This window comes from Pleurodeles waltl, chromosome 1_1 (genome assembly GCF_031143425.1).
Source record: "Pleurodeles waltl isolate 20211129_DDA chromosome 1_1, aPleWal1.hap1.20221129, whole genome shotgun sequence".
Taxonomy (NCBI): domain Eukaryota; kingdom Metazoa; phylum Chordata; class Amphibia; order Caudata; family Salamandridae; genus Pleurodeles; species Pleurodeles waltl.
In genome coordinates this window covers 984,884,585-984,903,214 of record NC_090436.1, presented here as the reverse complement: position 1 = coordinate 984,903,214, position 18,630 = coordinate 984,884,585, and the positions used below count along the sequence as shown (strand labels likewise).

The 18,630-nt window shown below is 45.9% G+C and overlaps 1 protein-coding gene across 1 annotated transcript in view; it reads left to right on the top strand.

Annotated features, from left to right (window-relative positions):
• MMRN1 (multimerin 1) overlaps positions 1-18,630 on the top strand; it is a 298,882-nt gene that overhangs the window by 209,682 nt on the left and 70,570 nt on the right. Inside the window, exon 5 of the mRNA XM_069230268.1 lies at positions 796-972. Within this exon, the coding sequence (XP_069086369.1) occupies positions 796-972 (177 nt within the window). The remainder of the gene's footprint in view (positions 1-795; positions 973-18,630) is intronic.

Here is an 18,630-nt window from a genome sequence, read left to right as displayed (position 1 = left end):
TAGGGGTTTATAAATATGCCCTGAAAAGCACTCATTTCCCAATGAATTGTATTACTTAGTCGACAATTACAATCTCAATGTTAGATTCGGGCAGAATTTCCAAAATAACGATCCAGAACTGAATCACATAGTAGATGTTCTGGATTACAGAATGCAAGCAACCACTTTCCAAAATAAGAATTCTGTGAATTCGCATCTCGCTTCTATGTGTTGTTATATTAGTTATTTAGAAGCCAAAAAAAAACATTTTTGTAGGTATTATAATGTTGGTCTAGCTGGAAACATAAATCTAAACAGGAGAGTGGTCTATCGACTGTTGTGAGATATTTCCTCATTGCTTTGTACATATAACAATAACTAGCAATGTAAAACTTTTATATAATTTGTTTTTCATTGGTCAAATTAGGTCAATTGTCACTGAATTAATAATTCATAACACCCGGGAGGTTTAGGTACACTGAAATTTTTTAAAGTGGGTACACTTCTATATGAGCAACTTCACTGTACAAAAAGCCATTGTAATGAGCCCTAGGAGCATCGCATACTGAGGAACTATTTTCACTGCTACACATTAACATGAGGGGGGATACAGTCTCTTTCTAGAATTGCTGCACATGCAAATTGTTAGATTTTGGAAACGTTTAAACAAAGTTGCCGTAAATGCCAATAATGCCAATGCTGACAATGCTGATAAATATATGTCAGATCTTTTCGATTTCAGTTACTCTTGTTATTGGTGTTTTTCTTCCCACTTTGTTTCACTCCTTAACATCCTCTTTTTGGCACAACATACAGCACTGACGCAAAAAATGACTAATCAGATATACGAACAGGAGCTGAAACTAACCTCCCTAAATAAGAAGTTTGACAACATATCCTCTGCCATGAAGGAGGTGCACAGTGCTGTTTCTTCCCTGGAGGAGAAAATCAATGAAGATAATCCTGGCAAATCTGTGCAGTCCTTTCTTAAAGGTAAGTAGGTACATGTGAATACAAGCTTGGAGCAAAATAAAGGAATGCCCTCAGTATTTTTGTTCACCTCACATGGGATGGGTTATTCTGTTTTGGGCTCAAACTCTTATTATCTCCTAAAATTGGATTACAATGTGGGCATCAATCACTAATGTCTTTTCCAGTGAAACCTGATGTAAGTCATGTAAGCAGATTGCCCATATGTGCTGTGTGGTGGTTGCACACATTTAGAATGGGGCATAACATGCACTACTGGTACTTAAGTCACGTTGTTGAGATGTTACAATTGAAATCAGATGCACTTTGTGGTCCTTCTAATTTGCACTGCCTACGATAATACAAATTAGTGGGTGCACAATTGCACATAAGCTTTGCAGTCCTAAGATGATAGAGCCTTAGACTTAATTTCCCTAGTTATATGCATGTTTGGTGATCCACAAACCACTAATGAAGCTTGCATCAAACTTAAAGAACTCCTACTTTTCCATTAATACTAGAGGTACATGTGCGTGTAGTTGGGGACAAAGCAAACATTTTGGCTGCATGTAGTAGCCAGAGTCTTCCTATTCAACCATATCTGAATGCTTGATAGTCTATGCAATTTCCTGACCAGTTTATCACTGAATAGGACGTCCTTAAAGAGGAAATGGCCTTGAAAAACCCACACCTTCTCAAAGAACACAAGTAGAATTTTGGGGATAATAGCCAGGACCGCACACAAGTTTCATGGTGGCTACTGCTGTTTTAGAACACATAAGTAGGAGGCTGATGTGGGGAAAGAAATAATTTGACCTCGAGCTCATATAAAAAAATTATCCTGCCTTCTGATCTTGTGGGCCCTATCATTTGCCAGAGAACTACCAACTATTTTATCAGTTCATTAACACGGGCTTCGAGGTCCCAGAAACTGCAAATGATCAACAGTGTCTCTAGGGTTCCACCTTGTCCCTCTCAACTTCGACCTCTACATTTATAAACTGACCTAATTTATCAACACTTTTAAAATGTCTGGTTGTAGATTGTGCAAAGTAGGTGCTTGGTTCTAGGATCTACCGGTTAAGTCTTGAAAAATGTGTTAGCCATGTGTTCCTGTATATTATAGTTGGGTTTTTGTGATGTTTTCCTCCCAAAATGTTCTGCTTTAAACCTGTTATCTAGTTATTCAACACTATTAAAATATATCCATTGAAAAAGTATACGTTTTTATGCTATTGTTAGAAATGGCGTCTCTCATTGGCAGTCTGTTTGCACCCTGTCCAAGTAGGGAGCCTCACTCTAGTCAGGAAAAGGGAGATTCCCGCTCAGATAACCCCTCCTCAGCCCCTTGGTAGCTGGGCACGAGCAGTCAGGATTGGGTAAAACGTTTGCACATAACACACAGTAATAAGTGAAAACACTACAAAAGGACACCTCCCCAGTTTAGAAAAATAGCATATATTTATATTAATAAAATAAAATAAGACCAAATATGATAAAAATCCACCATACAGTAATAAATATATGAATTCTGTAAGATTTACTCAAAAATAAAGTTCCTTGTAGTTGATAGCTCCACCTGGGGCTAACACGGCGTCGTGATCAACAAAACCAACAGTTCAGGCTGGCTGGGGTGTCGCGGGCAAGCTACGGTGTCAGGAAGACCCGCAAACAGTACCTTTGGAATTGCAGGCTGTTGTGATCCTCGCGGTGAGCTCTGGAGAGCTGCGTTGTGGTGTCGGTTCCAAAGTTGGTGAGGGAGTCGTCAGGCCCTTGAAATCACAAATGTTGCGGATCGAACTCCGGGCTGATGAAGTCAGGAGCGCTGGCGTGATTGGCGTCGGGGCTGCGGTGCGAAGCGGGACAATGCGACGTGCGGTTCCCTCAGGTCACGGTGCAGTCAGCAGCTCAGTGACAGCGTCCAGCAGCATCAGTGAGACTAGGGCTCCGGTGTGAAGTGGTGCGACATGCAGTGTCACCAGGTCGCAGTGCAGGCAGCAGCATCATCATTGGTGAAGTGCTGTCATCGGTAGGCCCAAGCCGGCGGTGCAGGACAGGACGGTGCTTCGTGACCCTCAAGAGCAGTCTCCACAGGCCACTGTGCAGGCAGAGATGCTTGGTGATGACACTGGAGTCGATGGGGCTGGAGTCGGTGGACTGGGGCTGTGATGCAGGACAGAACAGTGCTTCGCGCTCCTTACAAGTGGTGTCCACAGGCCATGGTGCAGGCAATGGCACCGATGTCAGCAGGAGCAGCTGTGTCGGGGATGCCCAGGCTGCGGTGTGCGCAAGGCGATGCTGGAGTGTGAGGCCCACAGGTCGAGGTGCGAGCAGTGGCTTGGTGAACTAATCCAATGACAGCACCAGTGAGACCAAGATCACGGTATAAAGTGGGGCAGTGCGGCTCCGTGCAGCGTCTGCAGGTCATGGTGCAGGCCAGCAGCATCATTGGCAGCGTTGCAATGGTTTCTCCTCTTGAGCAGCACAAAACACACAGTTCCCAGTGCTGCAGATCGAGGAAACTGAAGTCTTTGATGTCCCTGAGACTTCCAACAGGAGGCAAGCATTACTCCAAGCCATTGGAGAACTTTCTCAAGCAAGACACACAGCAAAGTTCACCATTTGCACTATTTTCAGGCAGAAGCAGCAACTGCAGGCCAGCCAAGGAAAGCAACACAGCCAAGGGACAGTACTCCTCCTCCATCTTTTCAGCTCTTCTCCTCTGCACAGGTTTCCTTTGATTCCAGAAAGGTTCTAACAGTCTGGGGCTTTGGGTCCAATACTTATACCCCTTTCTGCCTTTGAAGTTGGCAAACTTCAAAGCAAAGTCTCATGTATTTGTAAGATCCTTCTTGTCCAGGCCAAGCCCCAGACACACATCAGGGGGTTGGCGACTGCATTGTTTGAGGGCAGACACAGTCCTTCCAGGGGTAAGTGACCACTCCTCCCTCCACTCCAGCTCAGATGGCTCATCAGGATATGCAGGTTACACCTCAGCTCCCTTTGTGTCACTGTCTAGAGGAGAGGTGTAAACAGCCTGTTGGACTTTTGGCCATACGCATGGTCATCCCTAGTCTTTTTGCCTCCTTCCTCCTGGTTTTTCTGACCTCTCGCTGTTGGCTCTAGGACTCTGAGCACTTTATCATTGCTGACCAGTGCTAAAGTGCAGGTGCTCTCCCATCTAAAGTTGGTATGATTGGCTTATACATAATTGGCATATTTAATTTACCTATAAGTCCCTTGTACAGTGGTATCTCTATACCCAGGGCCTGTAAATTCAATACTACTAGTGGGCCTGCAGCGCTGCTTACGCCACCCACTGAAGTAGACTTTCAAACCTGTCTCAGGCCTGCTAGCGCAGGGCCTGTGTGCGCAGTTTTCTGCCACAGGGACCTGGCATCTAAATTTACTTGCCAGGCCCAGAACTCCCCTTTTACTACATGTAAGTCACCCCTAAAGTACTCCCTAGCTAGCCCTACGGGCAGGGTGCCATGTATGTAGAAAGGCAGGACATGTGCCATATTGCATGGCCTGTCCTGGTAGTGACAAACAGCCTAACTTGGTATCTCACTACTGTGAGTGCTGCCTTCTCATAGGATTGCATTAGAAATGCCCTGCCTTATGTGTAAGGGTATTGTCTGATTTATGAGGGATAGCGTAGGCGTGTTTGGTATGGTTGTGATGGTGATAATAAATACTGCTTACTGGTGTGGGTGTATTTTTTATTACTATCACAGAAATGCCACTTCTAGAAAGTGCGCATTTATCTGTACTTATGACTCTGGTGTTTTGCAGCTTGACTCCAATCCACGTCTGGGCAGAGTGACAGTTGGGGCTTTGTGCATACTTTTCAGACAGCCTGTACACAGGGAGGGTGGAGGTGTCACAGAGGTGCATCTGCATACTGAATAGTCTTCCTGGGCTGAGAGAAGGGAGAGGCGGGGCACACCTACATTTGTAAAGACTGTGTCCTGGCCTCACACAATAGGGTCGTTAACCCCCCACTGATGTTTGGAGCCTGTGCTGAAAGGAGAGAGGGGGCACTCCCAGAACCAGTTGTAACTGGCTGGAACCTCCTCTCCCTATCATTGTAAAACACTGTAAAAACAGGCCTATAAGTACAGGGGAATTTTCCCCACAATTTGAACATTCTTGGAACTCGAAACTGGACACAGAACGCTGATGAATGGACTCACCAGGAAACCGCCATGGACTGCTGCTGCTGTGCTGACCTGTGACCTGCCTGGTCACTAGGAGAAACTGACACCATCTGCACCCCTTGTGCTGGCCTGTAGCTGGGCCCACCAGCCCTGTGCTCCTTCTTGTTTAGTTGTTCCCAGGGGCAGGGTGCTGTGGCCCCTGACCCCTGCAACGATCCTTTAGACCTTTGCACAGAATGCTTCCACCAGGAACAAGGCATTGGCTGCTGATGTGCCCTCGCACTTTGAAAGCGCTTTTCTTTGACTAAAGGAAATCACCGCCGCAGCCCGGGCTTTTAATTGTGCCCTCGCGCTTCCTGGAGCGCGTTTCTACTAAAGGAGATCACCGTCGCAACCCGGGCTCATAAATGTGCCCTCGGGCTCTCCACGGCGCCTTTTCTTTGCTGGAATCACCGCTGCAGCCCGGGCAGAGCATTTGCATTCAAGCGCGAGGTTCGCGCTGTCTCTAGTGCCCCCGGGGCACTTCAAGAAGCCAAGGAAGGAGCTAGCACGCTCCTAGCGTGCTCCCGGGGGATGCGCGCTTTTCAGAGCGCCCCCGGGGCACCAGCAGGCCCCACCTTGGGCTGCGACGTCATCCGGAGGTCGAGGGAGAGGAGGACGCCTCTCCCTCGCGCGCAGGAGTCCCGGAGGACTCTCCTGCTATCCCGGGCCGGGCGGCAGCCTCACCGGAAGCTCGCCCTGGCCCCCAGCTCTCTTGTTGGCCCCCTCGCGGGCCAGGAGTATTTCATTTAGGGGTCTCCCTTTGGGGAAGGGCCACGGAGGCCCAGGGAGACCCCAGAAGTTAGCGGGTCCCCCGGAGGGGCCCGTGTTTCAATTAGGAGGGGTGCGAGGCACCCCCGTTAAAGGTTTCCCAGACCTGGGCCCCCCTTGAGAGGGCCGGTGGAGGCCTAGGGGGGCCCCAGTGTTCACGGTCCCCGGAGGGGCCCATTTTTATTACGGAGGAGGTGCGTGCCGCCCTCCCCTAACCCCAGGAGACCAGGGAGGCCCCCGTTTTGCGCAGAAGAGCGCCGGGGGCCCCATTATTCGTTTTAGGCACTGGAAGTGCCTCCTCATCAAAACAGGTACTTTCTAAAGGGACCAATATAACGATAATCCAAAGTTCTTTCTACAGACTTTGCTATTATGATATATTGCCTACCTGTTCTATGATGTTTTTACATATGTATGCACATGTTCCTTTTATGGGCATGACTTGCTAATATGTTTCCCTAACTTGCCATAGGTTTTCTAATGTTCCTACTATGGGCGTTTTATGATATTCTTATGACAAGTGTTCTAATGTGATAACGTGTTTCCTGACTACTGCTTATGTTGCAGAATACTGAGTAACCTGTGTGTTATGTGTGACTACTGCTAGTTTGCAGAGTAACTAATGTGTAACGTTCTGACAACTGCTAAGGTAGCAGGATAGTACTGTTATGTGATGTTGGTCTGATAATTACGTTGTGTACAATACAGTATATTTTCATATAATCTGGTGTTGTGTTTCCTTTGTGGTGGGGATATTGCGTCACATGTGTGTGTGTGTTGTGCAAACGCTTTACACATTGCCTCCGGGTTAAGCCTGACTGCTCGTGCCAAGCTACCAACGGGGTGAGCAGGGGTTATCTTGGACGTGTAACTCCCTTGCCCTGACTAGAGTGGGTAAGTTCTGCCTGGCTGAGGTGCATACCCTAGCCAACCAGAAACCCCATTTCTAACACAGCCCAACAGTCAAACTGACCCAGACGGGGAATCCACAAACATGCAGAGTCACAGAATTGTATAAGCAAGAAAATGCCTACTTTCTAAAAGTGGCATTTTCAAACTCACAATCCAAAATCCAACTTCACTAAAAAATGTGTTTTAAATTGTGAGCTCAGAGACCCTAAACTCCATATTTCTACCTGCTCTCAAAGGGGATCTGCGCTATAAAGTTATTTAAAGGCAGCCCTCATGTTAAGTTATGTGAGAGATAGGCCTTGCAACAGTGAAACCCAAATTTGTCAGTATTTCACTGTTAGGACATGTAAAACACACCAGTACTGGTCCTACGTTTTATATACACTACACCATGCCCACCTAATGGGTGCCTTACATGTATAAAAAGGGAATGTTTAGGCCTGACAAGTGGGTACGCTTGCCAAGTCAAATTGGCAGTTTAAAACTACACACACAGACAATGCAGTGGCAGGTCTGAGACATGTTTCCAAGGCTACTTATGTGGGTGGCATAACCAGTGCTTCAGGCCCTCTATTAGCATTTGATTTAAAGGCCCTGGGCACCTCTAGTGCACTGTACTAGGGACTTACCAATAAATCTAATATGCCAATCATGGATAAACCAATCACCAATACAATTTACATAGGGAGCACTTGCACTTTAGCACTGATCAGCAGTGGTAAAGTGTGCAGAGACAATAAACCAGCAAAAACAGAATCCAGTATATCATGAAAACAGGAAGTCAGAAGGCAAAAAGATGGGAGGCACGTCAAAAAGCTGCCAGGTCTAACAGCTATGAATCTGAATTCTGCAGTTTGGTGCAAAGTAAAAACTCTCTATCTCACACAATGGTTCTCTTAACCAAAATAAAAATGTCAATTTAATCTATTTTGTGACTTTAGCCTTTATTTCCTCGTGCCGTTCGGTTGAAATACATAAATAATGTAATCTTTTGGGATTAAATTGGTCAATGTGAAAAGCTAAAATGTTGCTGCCCAACTTGGGGAAGAAGATTTTCGGGGTAATTTGTTTCTCTCCTTCATGGCAGATGCCATAACCTGGTATCTGTTTTTCTTTTTGAAAGCCTAAAGATAGGGCCTATCAGCAGGCCCCATTTCCAAAACTAAACTCGTTTTTAGGACCCCCAGGAAAAACCACACAGGAACCAGCCGATCTCTTTTCAGTGACAGTGCATTCCAAAAACAAACAAAGCGCAGACTTAAAAATCACAAAATCTAGAGAAACCTTTACTCAGAAATAGTTTCAGGTATGTCCCAAATAGCAAAACAACAAAACGAGTCATTCTTTGGTTCAATCGGGGAGCAGAAAAAACTTTGGCATCCTTAGAATGGCAGAAAGAATTGGAAATTCCTCTTTCCTTGAGTCTGGGAACCAAACACTAATAATATGTTTATGACAGAGAATCTAACTGAGTCCAGGAGGTAAAAGTCTCAACATTGACATGGATCAGAACTTGACCTCTCTCTCTTTCTCATTGTGAGCCTTAAAAATAAAGACTTTCACCCCTAACCTTTTCCCAGCTAGATGTCCAGAAAAAAGTACAATTATTCGTGTGTCCTTCAGGCATAGGCTAGTATTATGCATTAGGTGTACTCTGCTCTTCTTCTACTTTCTGGTGATGAGATCCTGTCGGGTTTGAAGTCTGCACTTCAACGTTTTATTTTTGATCTTAAACAAGATTTGACAATGCACAATAATGAATGACTGCTTGTTCAGCATTATCCTGAGAACATTTAGGTAGTGAAGTAAGCAACCAAAAAAGCATTGCATGGATTTATTTACATCCTACGTTGAAGACGATTCACTAATCTTGAGAAAATAAACAGATAAGATAACATGTTTTAAACAAAAAGAATAGTGGGCAGTCTGTGTCCTTTCTTGGGTAACAGTTTAGCTGTCTCAAGACAGAGGCTCAGATTTACAAATAAATAATGCAACGCAGTGCGGCAAGCAGAGCTGCTCTGTTAGGATGCGTGAAGGGGAACGAGCAGAACAGCACTATGGGCCTCATTACGACCCTGGGGGTAAAAACCGCCAGGGCCGTGTTCCGTGGGAGCACCGCCAACAGGCTGGCGGTGCTCCCTTGGGCATTCTGACCGCGGCGGTACAGCCGTGGCCAGAAACGGAAAGTCGCGGTGTACCGCCGGCTTTCCGCTGCCCAGGGGAATCCTCCATGGCGGCGCAGCTTGCTGCGCCGCCATGGGGATTCCGACCCCCATACCGCCATCCTGTTCCTGGCGGTTTCGGTCGCCAGCTACAGGATGGCGGTATGGGGTGTCGTGGGGCCCCTGTAAGAGGGCCCCACTTAGAATTTCAGTGTCTGCTTAGCAGACACTGAAATTCGCGACGGGTGCTACTGCACCCGTCGCACCCCTTCCACTCCGCCGGCTCCATTCGGAGCCGGCATCCTCATGGAAGGGTGTTTCCTGCTGGGCTGGCGGGCGGCCTTTTGGCGGTCGCCCGCCAGCCCAGCGGGAAACCCAGAATACCCGCGGCGGTCTTTTGACTGCGCAGCGGTATTCTGGCGGCCCCAGCCAGGCCGGCGGCTTCCGCCGCCGGCCGGGGTCAGAATGACTCCCTATATCTTGCAAGATGTGGGCCTGTACTGTTCTATCCTTAGTGCAGCCTTCCTTTCTGTGCTATATGCCAATGCAGACACTCTTGCACCGTGAATCTCTCCCATTGAATTTCCCAGCAGTCTGGAAGCTGAATGGACTTTTAAGTTACTAGGAATCACTAACTGTGCTAAGTGATCGGTGACGTGGGCTTTCTCTTAGGCAGAAGTGAAAGAGCTAGTAGGTTTTGAAAAATGGGGAAGTGTTCTCCAGCCAGGGGAGGCAGCTGTGGGCTTCGCGGAACCCTTAAGAAAATGTATTTCACCACCAATACATAAGAAGAAGTAGACCTTCCTGTACAGTCCCTGAAAATGACAATCGCGTTTTATGTTCAGAGGGCATTGGTTCCCTTTCCACTTTCTATGTCCTTGGCAGAACACTGTAGCCCAAACAATGTCCGTCATCAAGCAGTGACCGTTAGGAGGAATGATGAGTGCTAGTGTTTCCTTATTATGTTGAACTCTGAAATATTCACAGCACTGAGGTCTTGGGGATCGATCTCTTCTTCCCTAAAGAGGCTCCTGTTACTGTAGCACGACCTTCACTCCCAAAGACCTGGAGGAAGCACTTGGCAGAAGCCGTTAGTAGCCATTGCCTATTCTGACTCTTAGAAACTCATTGTACTACTTTATAAACTTATGGGTGCTAAAAATACTAGTTACTACGACTGACTCTATTCTTCCTTAATAGGCAATAGGCAGTATTAAAAATGCATCATTTTCTCATATTCCACCTTCAATCAAAATTATAGTTATGAGATTATCCAAAATTTGCTTCTGCAACATATTATAGATACAGACACAGAGGCAAGCATGCCTTTAGGAGGCACACTGAAAGTGCACCAGAAAAAAAGTCACACACTTTCAGTACACATACTAAAGGCAGCCCTCTGAAGGGGAGAACGGGGGACCCATGGACCCCCTATACATTCCCTTGCAGGTGGGTGCAGTCACTCACTGCACCCACCAGCAATGGGCTCTCTCTCCCCTCTTGGAAGTGCAGACAGTTTGCCGCCTGCACTCTGAAACACAAAGCAGCTTTTATTTCCCAATTAAAAGTATTAGGTTTTTCTTGAGAAATGCAGGTACTCTCCCTCTCAGAATAAAAAGTGCCGGACAGTACCCGCTCATTTAAAGCACTGAGGCCCATATTTATACTTTTTGACGCACAACTGCGCCAACGAAGTTGTGCGTCAAAAATTTTACCGCCTGCTAACGACATTCCAAAGCGCCATGCGGGCGCCTTATTTATTGAATGACGTTAGCCGGCGCTGCGGACTGGTGTGCGTCAAAAAAAATGACTCACACCAGGCAGCGCCGGCGTAGGGGAAAATGGAGGTTGGGCATCAAAAAATGGGGCAAGTCAGGGCTGAGGCAAAATTCAGCCCTCAACCCGATTTGCGCCATTTTTTTTTACGCCCAACCCCCATTGAAATGACTCCTGTCTAGCAAAGACAGGAGTCATGCCCCCTTGCCCAATGGCCATGCCCAGGGTACTTATGTCCCCTGGGCATAGTGGCATGTAGGGGGGCCCAAATCAGGCCCCCCTATGCCACAAAAAAAAATATGAAAAAAAATACTTACCAGAACTTAACTTTCCTTCCCTGGGATGGGTCCCTCCATCCTTGGGTGTCCTCTTGGGGTGGGCAAGGGTGGCAGGGGGTGTCCCTGGGGGCAGGGGAGGGCACCTCTGGGCTCCTTCTGAGCCCACAGGTCCCTTAACGCCTGCCCTGAAAAAGGCGTTAAAAAACGGCACCCATCAGGCTGGGCGCCGTTTTTTAAGGCCTGCCCCCTCCTGTGCGTCAAAATGACATCACAGTATAAATATGGGGCACAGGCCTTAAAGTCATTTTTTGGAAGGGAACGCCTACCTTGCATATCATTAACGCAAGGCTGGTTCCCCCTTCCAAAAAATGACGCACATGGTGGAACTTTGACGCCCGCGGGGTCGGACGTCAAAGTATAAATATGGGGCAGGGTTTGCGCCGATTGTGCGTCAAAACTTTTGACGCACATTCGGCGCAAACAGAGTATAAATATGCCCCTGAGTTAATTAATTTTATATTGTGCAAACTCGACCCAAAGGGGTTGGAGCTCTTTACATGACCAGTAGTTACGTCACACAAGGACACATTAATTTTTAGTAAGCGCCGGGAGATTAAGGGCCTGATTTCCGAAAAGTTTGTGCCGCCTCTGCGTCATTTTTTAATGCAAAAGCAGCACAAACTTACAAAATACAGTTATATTTTGTAAGTTTGCTCCGCTTTTGCATCTAAAAAATGACGCAAAGGCGGCGCTAACTTTTCATAAATCAGGCCCTCGGTGACTTGCCCAGAATGAGAGAATGTTGAGCCAAGGTTCGAGCCTGGTTTTCCAGCACCGAAGTCGGCAGCTCTGGTGGTTACGTCACATCCTCTCCCCGGCTACTATTACAGAACAATTTGACCCCAGACGGAGTATCCACTCTAACCCATATCAGAAGTGAAACCCTGCTGCAATAGTGATGTGATCTTTTTTTTTACGCCGTGCACTCAGCCGTATATGCATTCACCTGCTCAGCTGTCCAATGACTAGCTTGCTCTAGGTCCTGCCTCTTAGGCCGCTGAGCCATGCCCTAGATACCGCGACCACGAAGCTGTGCTTTGGCAGGGAGCACCAGCGATACTCCGATTCATCCCACTGCATACAACAATTATTTTTTCTGCCCTGGTGGGATTATAGTTTCCTGTTGGAAGGCTATGGGTTAGCACCTTTTCCCTGCCACTGTCTTTAGCAATCTGCAACGATCATCAAATGAGCACCAACTAATACTCATGTGCGAACCAAATGGGTACCTCCCATGCTCTCCAGGGTTCCCTCAAATGCATTCATGATGCATATCGCGTTTGTACAGATTTCTGCAACGAGCATCCAGGCATATTTTTGTCCCCGTACGTTCTTACCACATCATTTTGGGTGCTAAACGGACCGAGACAAAATAACTTCTAACCTTCTCTCTCAAAGGGTATTTGTTGCCTAAACTCCGAATGTTCGTGTTAATAAATTATTCAAAAGCGTTAACAAAAGAAGGCTGTAGGTTCCCGGCAGCTACTGCCCACACCACTTCTCAAACCGAGATCAAGCCAGTAATAATAAACAGAGTTAGGGCAGGCCAACTTTGGCTGCCAGTTCTTGAACGTAATCTTTTTCATCCAGTGACACCTAGTGGCTGATTTGAGTAGAAATGTTCTGAGTACTCAACTCAGTTGCTGCTATTCCTCGTAGAGAACTTTGGCAGCACTGAATGGGCCCACTGGGCTCTGCCCGGTGACTTTTAAGGTAGCTTCCTGAGTTACATTATCAACCTGTCACAGAAAGAGGAATACGTAAAAAATCGGGAAATTATGAGATAATTTGATTAACAGACTTTTTGTTTCAAATGAAACATTTTCCAGTTTTTATACATTGCAGATCGGCCTTTTTGAGTGTGGGTGGAGATGACTAGACTATAACACCACTTATTTTTTCACTATGAATAGGCATATGCCAACTCACTGAAGTTATTCTGTAATGAAAAAAAAAACTTTAGAAAAACACTTAGATAAATAAAAGCATACATATAAACATGTATGCATAACCACACATCCATACACACATATATATATATGTGCACACACATATAATGCATAAACATTCATACGTACATACACACATGCAAGCTCTCGTACATAAAGTTACAGCCACAGAGATGGTGAAGGAGAGGAGCGGATGTTGAGGATAATGGACACGTGGGAGTCAGAACACCAGGGTGGCTAGGGGAAGAGAAAAAGAGAGAGGAAGGAAAAAGGAACAAGCATAGAGGAGAGACTGAAGAAAGAAAGAGAGAAAAAGACTCAGGCCCAGATTTACTAAGGAGATGCAAGGCAACACAAGCCCTTACATCAGATTTACTATGCCACACAGACCCACCTTTTGTGTCATAGTAAATCTGGAGTAAATTCCATTGGTGGAAAGTGGGTATTCCCATGCACCCACCCATTGATTTTGTAAAATTCCCAGATTTTCTAATATAAGTAAACTTGGAAACGCATCAAAATGGTACACCTTCTCAGGTTGTTTGATTCTCTTTCCACATGTTCTGCATTCTGCATAACACCTAGAAACACAAAAATGCCTAAGAGCATTGTTTTTGTGCAGGAAGGTGTCCCTTACTGCACAAAACAATCCTGTCTGTAATGCAGGCCCCCGTGCACCATGGTGCAAGGGTGCATGCATTGGTGCTTGGCAGCACATTTGCACCTGCGCAGAGAGAGAGCTGGAATGAAACATGTGTACATAAATATGGTGCTTTCCTACCCTTTCTATTGAATGCAGCTTGCGCGCCAAGTTGTCTTTCTGTGTTGCACTGCACCAAATACTAGTAAATCTGGCCCTTGGAGTGAATCAGAGAGGGGGATAGTGAGAGAAGGAGTGGTGCAGAAATAAGTATGAGGCAGCAGACGGAACTATGCTGGCCATTTGACAGGGCTTCAAGGCTGAAAACATGAGCTGAGGCAGTGATTGCTTGGCAGCTGTGCCAGCGAAATGCACCTCCAGTGCCTCTGAGAGGCCCGTAGGGTTGGAATAGGAGCATTTTGGTGTGTCTGCGATTGTGCTCCTTAAGAAAGGTCTGGAAAGGGTAAGTCTGAGAGAGCCCAGAATTTGAGGGGGTGAGGTGAGAAGGGCCAAAAGAGAGATAATGATTTAAGATGCCACTTGGTGAAGAAACAAAAGGAGAAGCGCGAGACTAGACAGAGAAGACAAGACAGGCATAATTAGAACAGGCTCAGGCGCACAGCTCAGAATTATGGTAATTATTGAAAATGGTGACAGGCCTGAACACTACTGCACTGTGATCGATGCATGCAAAACAAAACAAAGTCTGCTTGTTGATGCACTGTGCAGGTGCACACCAATCCATCAGCACAAATTAGAGCAGCAGAGAGCTCAGCTGCAGGGCCTGTCCAGCTGGGCACTGCAGGAGAGGGCAGTGCAGGTTGCCCTGAAAGTATCAGGTGTACAACATCCATTTTAGGACATCCTCATTCCTCACTCCTCATCCCTACTTCTCAACCCTGCTTCTCATCCATCATCCCTACTTCTCATCCATAATACATCATCCCTACTTCTCATCCATCATCCTTGCTTCTCTTCCATCATCCCTACTTCTCATCATCATTTATCATCCCTACTTCTCATCTATCATCCCTACTTCTCATCCATCATACATCATCCCTACTTATCATGCATCATATCGTCCCTACTTCTCATCCATCATCCCTGCTTCTCTTCCATCATCCCTAATTATCATCATCATACATCATCCCTACTTTTCATCCATCATCCCTACTTCTCATCCATCATCCCTACTTCTCTTCCATCATCCTTGCTTCTCATCTCTGTGTCTCATCCCTGCTTCTCATCCGTCATCCCTGCTTCTCTTCCATCATCCCTACTTCTGATCCATCATACACCATCTCTACTTCTCATCCATCACCCCTACTTCTCATCAATCATCCCTGCTCCTCTTCCATCATCCCTGGTTCTCATCCATCATACATCCTCCCTATTTCTCACTTCTCATCCATCATCCCTACTTCTCAGCCATAATACATCATCCCTACTTCTCATCCATCATCCCTGCTTCTCATCCATCATCCCTACTTCTCATCCATCACCCCTACTCCTCATCCCTGCTTCTCATCCCTACTTCTCTTCCATCATCCCTACTTCTCTTCCATCATCCCTACTTCTAATCCCTCATCCCTGCTTCTCATCCCTCATCCCTGCTTCTCATCCCTACTTCTCATCTATCTTCCATCATTCCTACGTCTCATGCCTCAGCCATCATCCCTACTCCTCATCTATCATCCCTACTCCTCATTCCTCATCCCTCAGTCATACCAACACATTTTCAGTTTTGTGAAACACACCTTCACACTGATGGGTTAGGAACAGCCAATCCGAGTTATGAGAAAGAGAGCTGCATTCTTACAGCTCTGCTGGTTTGGGAAATACAAGGAGCCCACAACTAGGGCCATAAATCAGCTCTAGGAGAAAGGGTTATACAATTCATCTACAGTTCATCAAAAATCTTTCTGGTTTTAGAAAAGAAAAAAAAAACAGCTCTCAGGAATAAAAGCAGCCTCAGATGTAAACATGTTATTTGTTACAAATAAAAAGCAGGCTCAAATTTAAACATTTTATTTGTTACAAATAAAAATGAAACCAGAAAAGGTTTGGATGAATTGGATTGCACTGTCACCAGAGTTGATTTTAAACATTTTGTTTCTACATATGAAACTGAAACCAGACAGGTTTTCGGTTGAACTGTAGATGACCTGTGTAACCCTTTCTCCAAGAGCTGATTTGTGGCCCAGGCTGTGGGCTCCTTGTATTTCTGAAACCAGCAGAACTTTCTGCAGGGGCCTGTGCAAACAGAAAAACCCTGAGTTAAAAAAATGAAATATTGTGCAGCCTGGAATTCACTGGAAACAAACACACAGTTGCATTTCCTCTCCTCCCTCTTCACCCACCATGTGCAATGAGGAGGTTGTTTTTCATTGAAATAGAATGCAGCTCTCTCTCATAACTCTGATTGGCTGTTCCCAACCAATCAGGGTTGGAAGGTGGGTTTCACAAAACTGAAAATGTGTTGATATGACTGAGGGATGAGGAATGAAGAGTAGGGATGATGGATGAGGAGTAGAGATGATGGCTGAGGCATGAAAAGTAGGAATGATGGAAGATGGATGAGAAGTAGGGATGAGAAGCAGGGATGAGGGATGCGAAGCAGGGATTAGAAGTAGGGATGATGGAAGAGAAGTAGGGATGATAGAAGAGAAGTAGGGATGAGAAGCAGGGTTGATGGATGAGAAGTAGGGATGATGTATTATGGCTGAGAAGTAGGGATGATGGAAGAGAAGTAGGGATGATGGATGAGAAGTAGGGATTATGGAAGAGAAGCAGGGATGATGGATGAGAAGTAGGGGTGATGGACAAGAAGTAGGGATGATGTATGATGGATGAGAAGTAGGGATGATGGAAGAGAAGTAGGGATGATGGATGAGAAGTAGGGATGATGGATGAGAAGCAGGGATGAGAAGTAGGGATGAGGAGTGAGGAATGAGGATGTCCTAAAATGGATGCTATACAGGTGGATGGCAGTGATCTCCTGTGGTTGATGTGTTTTACAAATAGCTTGGAGACTGTGATGCTGTACACAAAGAGGGTGGGGTGAGTGAGCATGGGGGTGGGGTCAAAAGCGTGCTTATATATTCTGTAACTTTTTTCAGTCTTTCATCTCCAGGTAACTACATATAAAATAGGGCAGTGGTTCCCAACCTGTGGTCCGAGGACCCCTGGGGGTCCGCGAAGCCTTCTCAGGGGGTCCGCGAGAGCCTAGAAAATAAAAAAATATGAACAAATATTGACAAATTAGGTCCCCAGCTTCCAGTAATGACTCAGGGGGGGGTCCCTGGATTCCCATGATGATTCAGTGGGGGTCCCTGGGTTCCATTAATGTTAAAGTGGGGGTCCACAGAAATCAAAAGGTTGGGAACCACTGAAATAGGGCACACCTTAAAGGAAAAATAAATGCATATCAAGTTAATCAATGTGAAAAACACTGATGTACATTATTACAATTCTGTTAGTTAATGTGCTACAGAGGACTGTTTGTGTGTAACCAGAAAGCCACAGAACTGAATCTGGATTGATGTAGTGGAGAATAGTGAATTGTGTATGTTTAGTGCTGCGAGGTCCTTGTCTGAGACCGAAAGCACTGTCAATATGTAAGCCATTATTTTAAACTTGTAATACACACAGTATTAGATATGCTGCTGCAAAATGCACAAAAAGGTTTAAGATAAAGTGCTTCCAAAATATAGATTTTAGTAATGCCCAGGCTGTACTTTAGGCATTTTTATAACTATCCATTTAAAGCATACACTTCACAGCTCAGCTGGAAACTCACTTGCAACACCACTCTAAGTAATAAAACTGTGCCATCGGGAAGCTTCAAGTGATTCCATCAATTAATGCCAATACCAGCTTCTAAACACCTTTTACATTGGCAAATTAACCAGTTGCAAACATTTACATTTCTATCAGGCAGCAGGCACCCTGGCAAAAAGGCTTGTTTAGCTGTCTGCCCCGCCCTTGGTTTCACAGCACAGGAGACTCCCTGCATTACATTTCAGCTGAACTATTTAAAATCTTGGAATTAACCATCCTGGAATGATTCTTTTTTTCACAAAAAATAAGGGAACTGTGAGGCTTATTTACAAGCCCCATGTGCCACCGGTGTGTCACTTTTTATATGGGAAAAAGTGGTGCGCCAGCAGCACAAGGGGATTGTAAATAAGTCTCTATTTTTCTTAAATTAGAAAAGTATGGACAGGTCATGCCTGTCAGATCCTGCGCACTTCGACCACTAATGAGTCCTGTGATTCCATGAATAATATTCAAAAAGAGACACTGGATTGTCAAATGAAGGGGTGAAGTGAGAAAGAGTAAAACGACAGCTGGGCAGCAACAAAAAATACCGTTGGGTGAAACAACAGGGGAAAGAGAAGAGTGGGACTGACTAGACATGTACAGAATGAATTTGGGCACAAGACTCAGAAATGTGTTAACTTACTTAATGAAAATGGTGGCAGGCCTGATCAGTGATTACTTCATGCAACACAAAACCCGCTTTTCAGTGCCACAGAGGCCTCAGCTCAGTGGTATACCAAAACATAAGGGGGCCCCCTGTACAGTACATTGAGGGGCTCCGCTCTGGACTCACTCAGGCATTTGTAATGTGCTGAGGGTGCCCCTGGAGCTCAGCCCCGCACTGTGAGGGCTGCGGGGACCTTTGCTACACCACTGGCTCAGCTGCTTTGTCACACCTGCTAGGAACCACAGGGCAGGGCAGTGTGGAGAGTATGCCTGAATTCAGTAGTCAGGTTACGGGCAGGCGAAGCACAGAGGCTCGGCCTCCCAGGCGCACTAACACAGTGCATGACAACATAGGACGCCCCATCTTCCCCGAGCACAAAGGAGACAGCCTGGCACGAGGACATTGTTTCTCTCAGAAAACGAGTTGAGTTGATTGGAAAACAA